At 46.4% G+C, this 13,646-nt stretch overlaps 1 protein-coding gene across 2 annotated transcripts in view; it reads left to right on the top strand.

Annotated features, from left to right (window-relative positions):
* The first annotated feature begins 611 nt into the window (after positions 1-611).
* The window catches only part of AUTS2 (activator of transcription and developmental regulator AUTS2), a 767,594-nt gene continuing 754,559 nt past the window's right edge, over positions 612-13,646 (top strand). For both annotated transcript variants that reach the window (XM_069033649.1, XM_069033648.1), the window contains exon 1: positions 612-948. In XM_069033649.1, the coding sequence (XP_068889750.1) occupies positions 658-948 (291 nt within the window). In that variant the 5' untranslated portion in view covers positions 612-657. The remainder of the gene's footprint in view (positions 949-13,646) is intronic.

Here is a 13,646-nt window from a genome sequence, read left to right as displayed (position 1 = left end):
TGCGTGTTGGTGGGGAGGGGAAGGCTGCACCCTTCCCTGCACACACACACACACACACACACACACACACACGCAGACAGAAAGGGAGTTCCGTACATCTACATATATATTTTTCCCCCCCTGGAACTTCTTTTAGTTGGGGAGGAAAGGAAGAAAGAAAATAAATTTTGTGCAAGGAAATACTCTGAGCTCCCTCCTTCCAGCGGGTCTCCTTTCTTTATTTTTCCCCCCTTCTTCTCAGCCTTTTTTCCTCTCTCTCGAAGATCCTCGCCCTCCCAGCCCCTTGATCAAAGCATTCCGCTATTCTGATTTATTGCCTGCTTGGTGAGGCTTTTTTTTCCCCTTTCTCTCCGTTGGGTGTTTTTTTTTTTTTTTTTTTTTTTTTTTTTTTTTTTTTTACAAAGGCGACCTGAGATCAGCCATTACTTTCCTTGGCTCGCTTATAGGAATCTCTTACATTTGGTGCTTGCTGCTGGTGGTGGTGGAACCGCACTCGGATTCTTTCATCCCCCCCACCCCCTTGCTGTCCTCTCCTCCCTCCCTTTCTCCTTCCCTCTCTCCCTCCCTCCCTCCCCCGTTATTCCGCCGGGGGAGCCGGATTTGTGGCTGCGGTGGGGCGGGGGGGGACGAGAGCGAGAGGGAGAGCCGGCGAGAGACATGGATGGCCCGGCGCGATGCAACGGGCTTCGGAAGAAGCGGCGATCGCGGTCCCAGCGCGACCGGGAGCGGCGAGCCAAAGGCGGGCGGCGCGGCTGTGCTGCCGGCGGGGCCGCCGGCCCCGGGGCCGCCGCGCTCTCCTCCTCGGGCTCGGAGAAGGAAGACAATGGGCCCCCGCCGCCGTCCCGGCCGCGGCCCCCCCGGAGGAAGCGGCGGGAGTCCTCCTCGGCCGAAGAGGACATTATCGACGGTTTCGCGATGTCCAGCTTCGTCACTTTCGAGGCGCTGGAGGTAGGAGCGGCGGCGCTTTGTGTGCGCCTCATTGTGTGGGGGCAGCGGCGGGGGAGCCCCCGCGGCGCCCCCCCCGGACACCCCCCCGCCCCTGACCCCGGTCCCCGGGCCGGCCCGCCGGGGGTGCCCGCGGGGGCGGTCCCGCCGCCCCCTCCCCGTCCCCGGGGTGCCCCGCTACCCTCCCTTCTCCCTCCTGCCGCCGACACCTGCAGCCCGGCGCGCCGCTCCCGGCGGGCGGCGGCGGCGGCGGGGCTGGGGCCATCCCCCCCGGCCCGCATCCCCCCGCGCGGGGAGCGGGGAGTTGTGCGCGGTCCCCCGGCGGCGCTTCCCCTCCCTTCCCACGGATCAAACTTTTCTCGCGCCGCCGTGGCCCGGCGGGGCCGCCCACTCGTGTCCGCGGGGCCGCGGGGGGGGGCGGCCGCGCGTGTTTCTCCTGGCTCGTGGTGCTGCTGCGGGCGGGGGGCGCCCGGCCTGTCGCGCTCCCTGCTGGCATGTCACGAGTGGGCCCCGCGGTGGGCGGCTCTAGTCATCCCCCAGTGCGAACGAAGGGGCTGGGAGAGCCGAGGCCGGGCCGGGCGGAGGGAGGCGAAGCCGTGCGGGGCTTCCCCGGGCGTCGCTTGCCTCCGCCCGGCCCGGCCTCGCCTTTCCGTGTTCTCTCCACCCACCCACTCGCGACCGTGGAACCGCTGTCAGCCCGGCCAGGGTCGTGGTGGTGATGCTGCCATGGAAGGGAACCTCCAGCCCGTGTGTTTGAAGGGCTTTGTTTGTAAGTTCTGACCAGGAGAAGTTTGCTGTGGTGAAAAGCAGATTTATTTGGGTTTACGTGCACTGGAGTCACAACTGGGACGATGATGAACTGTCAGAATAAATGCAGAGGTGAAGCTGATTGTTTTAAAAAAAAAATCTGTGTAGCTTTTAAGCTGTTTAAATATTTAGCCAGGAATACTTAGTGGCATTTTCAGGTTTTTTGTTTTGTTTTGTTTTTTGATTTGTGGCCAGATTTTGTCGTTGGTTACACCTGTATCCATCCACACTATGCCTCCAACAGAACTTACTCTGGTGTAATTAAGGGAGGATTTGTTCACTCCAACAAACCTCCACATGGTTGGTGTTAGACGCATGTAAGAAATAAGGAACAAATGCTGAGGTAATGTCCAGACTCAATTTATCCACCATTTCTCACCTGGTGAGCCCATCCACGAGTGCCCTGCTCAAACTGGAGAGACCAAAAGTGTGAATATGTGTTTATTGGCAGGAGTGAGATTTATATGCTTCTCTTTCAAACAAATTCTGGTTTTCCTCAAACAAAGCCCCAGTTTGTTGTCTTTAAGGGTTTTATGGGAATACAGACTTGAGAATTTGGCTGTAGTCCTTTTTGGAGAGGAAATGAAGAGCAAGTTTAGAACTTGGTAGGGCATTTTAGAAAATGTCTTTATTGCGCTTCACTTCTTATTTATTTTCAACTTGAAAATAACTGCTGTGTTCTCTTCTCTTTGCCTAGCCAAGCATGGCTACTACTTGCATCCTCTTGTAATCCTGTATCACTAAAAAGGAGCACAGATACATTACCCAGTTCTGCCAGCTAATATCACATTCAGATAAAACAATAGCTTGCACACTGAGACTTGACATACTTTTAATGTTCATGTGATAGGTGGCACATTTTGACCTAACGATTTCATGCTGCGTTAAGAAATAATGTCACAAAATCGTTGTTAGGTGCTTTTTCCTGCAGCTCCGTATGTATGTTGAGAAACTTGTTTCTGAAGATCAGAGGGAGATGAAGGTGTCTAAGGCACAAGCCCAGCGTGGCAGGAATTACTCTGTGTTGCATGTAGCAGCCTGAAGTTTTTGTTGTAATTCTGGTGTTGGTGAGGAGGTTGTGAGTGGCTGGTAGAGAGAGATAGTTCAGCTTTTGTCAGATGTTTAGGTGTGAATGTGTTTGAGTTGGGTCAAGAAGCTTTGGGTGCTGTGGAGACATGTCCTGGTATTCATACATCTCCTGCTGTGGGTCTGCCCCCACCTTGTCAGAGGCCATGGAGATTTTCCCCAGGTTATAGAAGACACTCATGCCCAGAATGTAGACAAGACTTTGCCAGTCCATGCTTTGTGCTTGAACTTCAGCACTTTCTCAGGCTTAGCGCAGCTGAAAGGGTGCAGAGACAGTATTTTGTCTGCTTGGTGTGAAAATCTGTGAGAGGGAAAATGCAGAACATCTTCACCCAGTGCAGGATCTAAGCCCGCAGTTCAGAAGAGGGGGCACAGGTGGATGGTGGCTCATGCAGGTGGGGACAGCTGCCGTGGAGGGTCAAGGCTGAGCTCTCTGCTTCTGGGGACATGCTTGCACCTGTAGGGGTGTGGGTTGTCTGGGTGTGAGGTTGCAAAAAAAAGGAGCAAGAACTTTCACGCAGCTTGATTTCACCTGTCTTGTACTAAATGCTTTTTGTTGGTTGGGGTGACTGAAAAAGCCCAACCTGTGCAAAATACCAGGTTGTGAGAAGCTTGTAGATGGCAAAGGGGCACAGGTGCTGCACAAGAACACAGATCCCATGCCACTGTAACTTCAGGAGGAGTCATCCAGTCTGTTATGGTTATGTTGATAAAAGTTCCCATCCCTTGAAGCAAAACTTTAACCAGCTCCCACTCTGGGAACTGCTTTTCTGTCCAGGTGTCAGCAGCCTTCTCATACTTCTCAAGTGTAAATTGTTTGGTGTTGAAACAGGGGCCATCTGCTTGTGGTTATCTGTCTCTGCATTTGTGGCACCCCCATACCTTGATGTCTCTAATGTTTGTGTGGGGAATACAGAGGAAGAGGGAGTTAAATGGAGACAGTGGGATCTCATTGTGGATTATTTCCTTCATGGAGGAATTGAGCAATTCCAGTGTCATTGCAGATGCGGCTGGACTGATCCTTGCCTGGCCTTGCAAGACTTGATTGTAGCTGTGTGCAGTATGGGCCTGTCTCCTGCTCTGGGGAGCATTTTGGAGCCTTGACCTTCAGAAACCAGCCCTTAATCTGTAGTAAAGCAGCTGAGATGTGGTCCTACAATTTGATCTGATTGACCAGATTTTCCTGCGAGTGGCCTTGGACTGACAGCAGCAAGCTCTGTGGTTCACTCCAGAGAAGTTCCTCACATATTGCTGCCCTGACCTCCCCAAATGTCCCAGCCTGGGAAAGGAGGAAGGCACAGACACTCTGTACCTGTGTTAGTGTGAGTGACTGGTGGCTTGTCGAGCTGACTGCTTTTCCCAGCTTGGAGTAGCTTGTGCTGCACTGCTGGTGTGTTTGTTACCAGCAGTAATAGCATGAGAGGTTCTTCAAACCCAGGTGGGCATTTTAGACACCGGTTTGACAGGGAAAGGTCATTTCTCAGAATGTGATAAATCAATCCCTTGGAGTGACTTTCTCCATGATGTGCTCTGGCAGTGCTGGCAAGGAGGCGTCTGGCAGAGCTCTCTGGTGAGGTGAGATTTCAGGAGGATTTGTCTCTCTCCTACCCCTTGGTGCGGAGGTGTCTGGGCAGGAGACTGACATGACATGGCTGTTGACGTGCCATGGTGAAGATGGTTTGCTGTGATGAGAAAGGAAATCTGACTTGAATGTTAAGATGGCTTAAAGCCTGGGAAGTACTTTATGTTTCCTGAGTCAGCTCTGACCATCCCTATGGAGTAAGCAGTTGGTTTCAGGTTTTCTGAACACTGAGTTAAGGTAATGAGTTTTTTCTGCAGATGTTTGTTTAGCTTCAACTCAGGCAGCTCATCTGACAAGCCTGAAATGGGACGCAGATATTTATAAAGCTCAGATAGAAGTGGGGTGGGAAGCGGGGGACTTGCATTTAAATGGGAATTCTTGTTTCATAAAACTGTCACAATTTCTCACCGTGCTTTTGCTGTGCTAATTTCTGTTCAGCACACAGGCATTAGTCTGTTTTGAGACCGTGCTAAATTATCGTCAGGTAAAGCCCAATATAATTAATTACAAATGAGAAATGCTGACAAATATTTGTCAAGCAGCTGTTTAATGAGCTTCAAATTCTGTGTCAGATGATTCCATCCACCTAGTGTAAATAATTTTTAAGCAATTGTTCCACGGTGTTTGTGTGGTTTAGGCAGATGTTAGCTACAGCATTTTTACATATTGCACAGATAGTATGAGACTAGATGGAGTAAAGCTTAGCAGCTGATCTAGGCTTTAAAATAGAGATACTACCAAAAAAATGTGCAAGTAGCAGGATGGTTTTGTAGATCCTGTGGTCTCAGTTGTGTGTCTGTGTGCACTGACAGTGTGGCTCTGTGTATGCATCTGAATGCAGGAATTTGCTTTAATAACTGGTGTGTGATACTCATCTCTAGGCATGGCCCACTGAAAATAGAAATAGCTTGGCTGTGTGACAGCAGAAGCTTTGAGCTGGACACTAGAATGGCTGGCTTGCTGTGTGCTTTTCCTCCCCAAGTCATTCTCTTCTCACCAGTCTTCTAGCTGGCCTGATTAGCCTGTTTGCTTAAATTCTTTGAGATTTCAGCAAGTTTGTTCTGCCTTTTCTCTATCCCCTCATATTTCAAAAGGATCTTCCTGCCTTACCACAGCAGCATCATAACATCAGGTGTTTGTTTAGTGCTGTCAGCAAATCTTGGTGGCCCTTCCTGTGTTTATTGACTGCTTAGATGCTTAGGTGTTTGTCTCAGTCTCTGTTTGCACATGCAAGTCCGCAGATTTAGACCAGCAGAGAAAAGAAGGGAGTAACTAAATGAAGATATCTGGGGATGAGGAGAGGCATTAAGCTTTGTGTGACACTGGGATATCGTACGAAGTGATGCGTTTATTATTTTAACTGTGTATTTAGAGGAAACAGTAAACTGACCTGAGATCGAATTTTGAGATAACCTTGACAGAGAAGCTGAATATCTTGATGAAAACCTCAGTGACCAGACCTGAAAAAACAGCAATTCAAACTGAAAGTGGGACTGTAAACAGCAGGATGCATATTCCACAAAAAGAATGTTTAAGGTGACGTTTGAAACATATGTTGCTATCATTTGGGTACCTGAATACTTTAAAAATACTTTAAAATTACTTTAAAATTACTTTGAGAAGCCTGGTACCTTTCTGGGAGGTGAGGCACTCCTAACTCTGACTGATTTCAGTAGCTGTTGGAGAGCTGAAGCTGTCTCTTTGGGCAGATAATGACCGACTATTGAGATTGTTGCATAAATATGCTTTTAAGCTCCTGAAGGTAACCATGTAATGAAGGTGAGGATTTTTGCCATTCCCATAGGTGGTAGTAGGAGGCACAGTGGCCTTGAGTTGAAGAAGGAAGAGTTTAAGCTATAAGGACAAGTTCTTTTAGATGAATGTGATTCAATTAATCTCCACTAGCACCGCTCTTTAAGATTAGCATTAATGAGAAATATGCTGCATATCAAAAGACAAAAGACACCCTTATCCTCCCTTATCTTGGCATCTTTTTTTCATGCTATTTGGAGGAGTAAGTAAGCCCTTTCTCATTAAATATCTGGGGCCTCAGCTGGGATGAAGGAGTGTAAAGTCCTGGGCAGTGGTGGAGTTACCATCCCTGGAGGGAGTTAAAAGAAATGTAGATGTGGCACTTGGACACATGGTTAGTGGTGGGGCTGGCAGTGCTGAGTTAATGGTTGGATTGTCTGATCTTAGAGGTCTTTTCCAACCTAAACAATTATATGATTCTATGATTTATAAAATAAGGGCAAAGGATCAGGGACTTGGAAGGAAAATGATCATTAGGGAAAGGCAAAAAAAAATCGTCAGAAAGACGTCAAGGGACTGAGTAATTGAAAGATTGATTGACTTGCAACACTGAGATCAATAGAGAAATAGCAGGAACTGTATAGGAACACTGAGAACTGGAGGGGAATGTTGTTACCAAAAGTGGAAGTTTCAGGAAAGATCCATTGCTGTGTATGAAAATGCTCCTGGGCGAGCACCCCGCTGTCAGTACCAAGGGGAGACACTCGACCGAATCTGTCTCTACTTAAGGAGTCATTAATTCCAGTAACTTCAGCTGGGAGGAAGGCAGAAAGATTCCTCTGTCACTGAAGATGATCCCCTCTTTCCCCCATCTCTGCTACTATTGTTTTTTGGGGGTTTTTTTTGAACACTGTTCCTGTCAGTTTGACTGGGACACCCTACCACATTACACTGGGGGTCTGACCTGCAGCCTTGTAATTATCTGCAGCTAAATTAGAAGTTTAATCTTTGTTCTTAGCAACAATAAGTTGAGTCAGATAGGTTTTAAAAATAGCTCAAGCTCAAGTTTAGTGAAGTCTCAAATGCAATTAATAAAAAGGTAATGGAGTTAGGAAGTTGCAGGCAGAAATGTGGAAATGTTTAACTCTCAGTTTTCCTGCACTTGAACTGCAGTGTTGCCTTGGTGCTGCAAGAGAAAATTGCTTCCAACATTTCGCTGTCTTTTTGTACATCATCCTTATAATTTATCAGTTCAGTATCTTGTGTTCTTGTTGGGGTTTGGCTCTGTATGTGCCACAAATTACCAGCTGCGTGCATTTTCTGTATAGTCAGTTTGTTGTTGTTTTGACTCGATGCCAAGCCATGGTGAAGACCACTTCAGAACATCATAGTCCTCTAAACTCCTTTGTTGTAGAATGGATATGAAAATCCACTTTGTAAGTAAAGAGGAATGGCTGATGCCGGTAGGGATTTGTTTTGCTGTAACAGCAGAACGTGCAGTGGCAATTTGTCAGATCCCCAGCTCAGCTCTGCTGTACTATTTGCCTTTAAATAGTGTGTTACCTTAATGTCTTGAGATTTTTCTCCTTGTATCTTGGCAACACTGCTGCTTGAAGTTCACACACTCATGTGGTGGAGAGAGAAGGTTTTAACCAAAAGGTTATGTCTTTAGTCTGGTAAATACTATAGGCAGGAGTTTTGGTTCTGTCATCCTCTGTGCAGGAGTGGTGGAGTAAGTCAGGAAAAGAAGTGGAATATCCCTTGGCCTTGCACATACTGTTCTGTTTGTGAGATTTTGCCCGTGAGGTTTAATTTGATCATGGTGCATATGCTCCATGTGGTTTCACTTGGCATTTGGTGTGCATCTCAGTCCTGCTGTTTCTAAAAAGTCCTGAGACAAATGCATGGGAGATGTGCAGAGCTGTGCTGATATCTGATGTGCCCAAGTTCCTGACTGGCTGAACTTCTGGTTGTGTGATGCTGGCTGATGCACATATTACTGATATGATTAATATCCCAGTTCCATGTAGGAATAGTTACTCACAGCCATGCAAGAGTTCCATTTGGTGTTCTCTCCAGGAATGGTCACCCTTTAATCTGTCTCACATGTGTTTGCCAGCTTCCTGAAGTGGAAATTTCTTCTCCTCTACAATCAGTGCTCTTACAAATTGTCTCTTTTCATACTTTTATTTGGTACCAAAGGGGACTTAATGATTTGGGAATAAAACTACTGTCAATCTATCCTCCCCATCCAGACACAAGCCTGGACTTGTCCTTTGTTGGATGAGTTCATGAAAAGAGGCAAGCATTTTCAGCCCTTGGGACAAGCCCTGTGCTGAGTATCATTTGTGTGAAGCAATCTGGAGCAGGTTTGTGGATGGTGGAGGATGACAGTGAACACCAGAAGCAGATAGAGGTAAGGCACCAGGAGGTTCTAGGTTAGATTAACTTTTGGGTGGCTGAAATTCTGAAGAGGTACTCGTTTGTTGTGGAGTAATGCTAACAGTTGTATCAGACTTTAAAATGTGTTTTACTCTCCCATGAAATTAAGTAGTAGTCAGATCCAGACCAAATTCATGAAAGTTTGTGAGAAGCCTTTCTCTGTCATGGGCTGCCAGTGAGAGGAGCAATGTTTTAGAGGAGAGTGTGTAACAGCGATAATACCTGGTGCAGATACTTGCTTACCTGTCAGTGAAATCCAGAGCTACCCTTGCCTTTTTCCCTGGGTGTGGGTATGGGTTACCATGTCCCAGGTGACCCATCCTTGGGGAGCCTCTTGCAGGTTGCTCTAGAGTGTCCTCCAGCTGCTCCTAGCTCACCCTCCTGGCGTAGTACGGGCATTTTAATTCCTTTGCCCGCAAAGAGGAACCAGTGAGACAGAAATTGTTGCCACAGACATCTCCAGGGCCACAGCTGGATGGCTGCTGGGTACAGGAGAGCAGTGGGCCTGGGAAACCTGTGGAAACCAGTGTGGTGAAACTCCTCCCTCCTGGAAGGTTCTGACAGCCCATGTTTTGTTGTTTGTACATCAATTCCTATTTCTGAGACTGAGATGAGTTACAAACATGGTGATGATTGCTCTTGGCACTGATTTTTGTTTATTTTCTCTCTGGAAGTCCTAAGTGGCCCGAGACCTTTCAGTCTGAGAATCTGCTTAATTTTTTTTTTTTTTTTTGAGACATCTTCTGCAGGAGGCAGGAATAGAGGATAGGTGACCGAAGGACCTGGCTCCTTGCTTACAGGGATGGTTGGAATGCTAGGGAGGCAGCCATAAGACCTGACTTGTTGCCAGGAACGGGGCTTTGTTCTTCACCTGGCTCCTGACAGCTTGTGTCACCTTCCTCTTGTCTCCTGCACATCCAGGTGCTTAGCACCACATCCCTCCAGAGGGTACCATGAGTGTGTTCTAAGGCTCCTCCAGAAACTGGGATCTGTTGTCCAGCTTGCAGAATGCCCAGGGGAAGGAGCTGGGAGGTGCTGCTTTTGCAGGAGCTGGGTGACACATGCTCTCCAGCATGTTCCAGATTGTGTGGAATGGCTGGCATGGTGTGACATCCATCAGAGAGGGCACTGATGGAGGGCTGAAGCAGTGAAAGTCGTTTTGACCTCTGAGGGGTCTGTGTGGTAAGAAGGCAACGGAAGAAGTGCTGCTGTTGGGGACGATTTATGTTGTAGCTCTGTTAGTGTTGTGGGGTTTAATGCCTGTCAAGGACACTTTGACCTTTGAATGGAATCTTTTGGTGTGAATTTGTGTCTTTTGTCCTCTCTTTTCTCCCCTTAAAGAAAATTCAAAATAAATACTGGAAATCAAAACCGTCTGTTTTGAGAGGACCAAATTGCCTCTCTTAATTTTATGGGACTTGGATATTACTGAACGATTAAAAGTCCTAGTAATTTTTACTGTCTGGCTATTGTGCTTGTAGGCAGTGACTCTGCTAGCATTAGTCATTTTAACTATGGAAAAAAAATAATAAAAATGCAATTAATGTGGCTCAACAGCTGAGTCTGCTGGACTTTAAAAAAAAAAGGGAAAAAAAGTAAATTTTAATGAGTTCTGGGATCATAAAGATACATCTGGTGGATGGATTAGCCAAGTTTTCAACCTCAAAATGTGTATTGAAAAACTCAGTGAATTATGTAGCTACAAAAGTGGATCTTTGCATGTTTATAAGGCCTCAGTGCAATCTCCTTATATTTGCCTAATGACAAACAGACATCTCACAGAGGCGCAGCCCAGGACGCACATGGGCTGAAACAGCTCCCCAAGCTGAGAGTATTTGTATTGAGATGCTGCTACTAGTAAATATTAGAGAATCCATTAAATGTAGGGGGAAAATATTTTGGTGTTGGATGAAAGAAAGAGAAGGAAGGGAATGGAGTGGGGTAGAGAGGAGAGGGAGAACTGCAGTTTTAAATGAACATGATGTGTGGGCTAAGATACTGTGCCTCCACTGCTGAACCAGAAAATTTATAACAACTGTTTGTCATGTGTATGTATTTATAGCCATTCACATAATGAAGAAGTTTCATGAGGTTGTAATAACATATCAAGATGGATGTAATTAAAACAGAAGCAAATTGACACCTCTAGATTAAAGGCAAATTCTAAACTAATACACCTGTACACTGTCACTTATGTATTAGTTGTCTGGGGCAGTCTGCCAGATATGCAAATAAAAAGACATTGGCAAATTTCCTTGATGTGTGGTTATGAAAAACCCAACTATTTAATCATTTACCTAGCCCTGCTCAGGTTTGTAGCAAGGGTAGAATTTAATAATTTGGTGTCACCTATGCTTTGTGATGGGAAGAGGGGTAAAAGGCTGCAGGGTGAGGGGAAAGGGGCAAGGAGAAATACAGCGCGAATAATGTTCTTTACAGTGGGACCCTTCCCTGAGCAAAGAGGTGTCAGCTGCCCCATTTGAGATCTGCCCTAACTCTTGAAACTCCAGAGTATTGAAGAGTCCTTGACATTGACACTGCAGCTTTTGAGCACAGTTCAATGCTTTTGAAAACTGCCCTGTAACAACAGGCTTTGGTTCATCATGCTGCAGGTGCAAACTTCTAAAATTTATACTTTTGCACCAATTCAGATCTGATGGACATTGCTACTAGGTCTGTGAAATGGCTATAACGTTGCTTAGGAATTTTACCTAAGAGTATTTTTCAACTTGTTTCAATTTGCAGAAGCCTAAAACATTTCCAGTGGAGTTGTGGACATCCATTTCAGCCTGCGGTCAATAGATCTGCTCTCCTAATTAACGCTCAGTCTGCAAACTGCTCATGTCAAGTAGGCTGGTGGTATGGAGCAGGAAAGGGAATTATTTGCCTTGTTAGTTCCAGGTCTGTGAATGGAAATACCAGCCTTGCTTTTGGGTAATTTGCACCCCAGACAACCTTCATTCCTTTAAGTGGCCTGGGGATGGAAACAAAGTCTTCATGTGGCTTGTGAGTAACCCCGTGGCTGGTGATGAGGGCCCTCTGTTAAAACCCTGATGTCCGTGCCCCCAGCTCCTTCTCCCTGAGTGGGAAAAGTGTTACCTTTTGTGGATTTGGTGGCGTTTCCTCAGATGGTTGCTTGGGTATGTAAAACTAGTTATAAGTAGGTTAATACTATGGGAGATCTGGAGAGCTCAGTGAAGCCCGAAATTCTTGAACTCAGTTTTGAATTCGGGCTTGACATTTTTTGTCCCAGTCGGGGATGAGCCAGAAGAAAATCCCTCTGTGGGCTGGAGTTCTGTGGAGTGGGGGCTGCTAAATGCACCAATTTCCAGGGAGCTGATAGCATAAAAGCTCCAATGGGCATGCTTTGTTAGATTCCTTCTGAATTAAAGACACTCCTTTTTTAGTACATCTGGACGTTAAGGATCAGTCATACGAGGTACATGGCTTCAAAGTGATTTCAAATAGTAGGATTTTTGTCTTCAATATTTCAACAACTTTTCTTCCACCTTTAATCTTTCATGAGCGGAAGCTTCAAAAGGTAATTAGTAAAACATGCTTTTATCTGCATTTATCTCAAAACACGATTAATTTTTTAACTGCAATTAAAGCAATCATTTCAAGTTTACTCTATATTAATGAGTAAAGGATTTTTTTTAGAGAGCATGAACCTAAATATGGCTATATTGGCTGAGTTGAAAGGTGCATTTATGAGTGTGCTTTTGTTTTCATTGCTAGGGATTGAATTTCCGGTTCCAGGAAGTAATATTTCACATGGATTAAAGTCTTTGAAATGCTTTTGCCCAGATTCACTAGATCATTTTGAGGAGCTGACAATGATAAGAACTGGATCAGGCACTTTGCAGGACCTGGCTACTGAATACCCAGTTCCATGTTTCCTTGCGTTGGTGATTTTTTGCTCCATGCTGTGCCTGTGTTCCTTTGCTTGCTGCCCTTGCCATTGAAATGTAAGATATTTGATGCAGACAGTTTGTTGTTAATGAATTAGCAATGAACTTGGAAGTTTTCACCTTTACCATTTCTATTTTTGTAGTAGGCAGCTTAAGGCATTTTTTATTAGTTTCACTTCTGGGAGAAAGATACTCATGTCTGTTCCTGTCTTTATTGCTGCTACTAATACATGCAGGACAGTCCAACTGGTGTCCTGCAGCCTGGATCCTGCCTGTAGGGCCAGTGTGTGGCCCCAGAGCCCCTAGAAAATTGTGCCACTGACACAGAGATATCCCAAAACTGATATCCATCCCAGAGCTTTCAAAAGCAATGAACCACTGCAGAGGACTACTGGAAAGAAGTGCAACTGAACCCCCTTCTCACTAGAGTACAGTTTTGCGTAGTTTTGCCCTGTGAATGCAGCTCCTCAGCCTGGGCTCCTGCTTCTCCATCAACAAGGGGGAGAGATTTTGGGCTGGAGCTGCGGTTTTACTGCTCTGTGCCTCCTAAGGAACCAGGCAGAGAGCAGCCCTGGGGCTGCTGGAGGTGATGCTGGGGTGGTGGTGTGGCCCCAGCTACCACAGCAGAGCTCAGGCAGCAAGGTAAACAGAGCAGGCCTCTGAAACTGCTATCACAAGGGAAAGGACAAGAGAGGTTTTTTTCTGGGTTTGTTTTTATTTTTTTTTTCCCTTGTTTTCCTTTATTTAGGCCCTGGTCCTGGATGTCAGAGAGGATTTGGAGTAAGCGTGCACAGCCTTGGTTCATGTCTGATTTTAGCTTCTAAACTGGGATTGCAGCTCCCCTGCCCTGTGGTCCCTGGGGAAGTGGATGGGGAGGTGGATGGGCTGGTGGCTGCAGCAATGAATTGGGCAGCTGCATAGGAGAGCACGCGAGTGTATAATCAGATTTCTGATAAACCCGGGTCTCTAAGTCCCTTGAATGGGCAGCTTTGCTGTGAATGGCCTCGTGAGGTCTGCTGTGGCTGCTCTCTTTGTTTGGTACTCTGACAGAAAATTGCTCTGGTGTCCTTGTTGGCATATTTTTACATCTGTTATCCATATTTTTGATTTGTTCTGGCTGC

Source organism: Aphelocoma coerulescens, chromosome 19 (assembly GCF_041296385.1).
Source record: "Aphelocoma coerulescens isolate FSJ_1873_10779 chromosome 19, UR_Acoe_1.0, whole genome shotgun sequence".
Taxonomy (NCBI): Eukaryota; Metazoa; Chordata; class Aves; order Passeriformes; family Corvidae; genus Aphelocoma; species Aphelocoma coerulescens.
The sequence above is the reverse complement of the archived record's forward strand: the minus strand, read 5'-3'. Positions and strand labels throughout refer to the sequence as shown.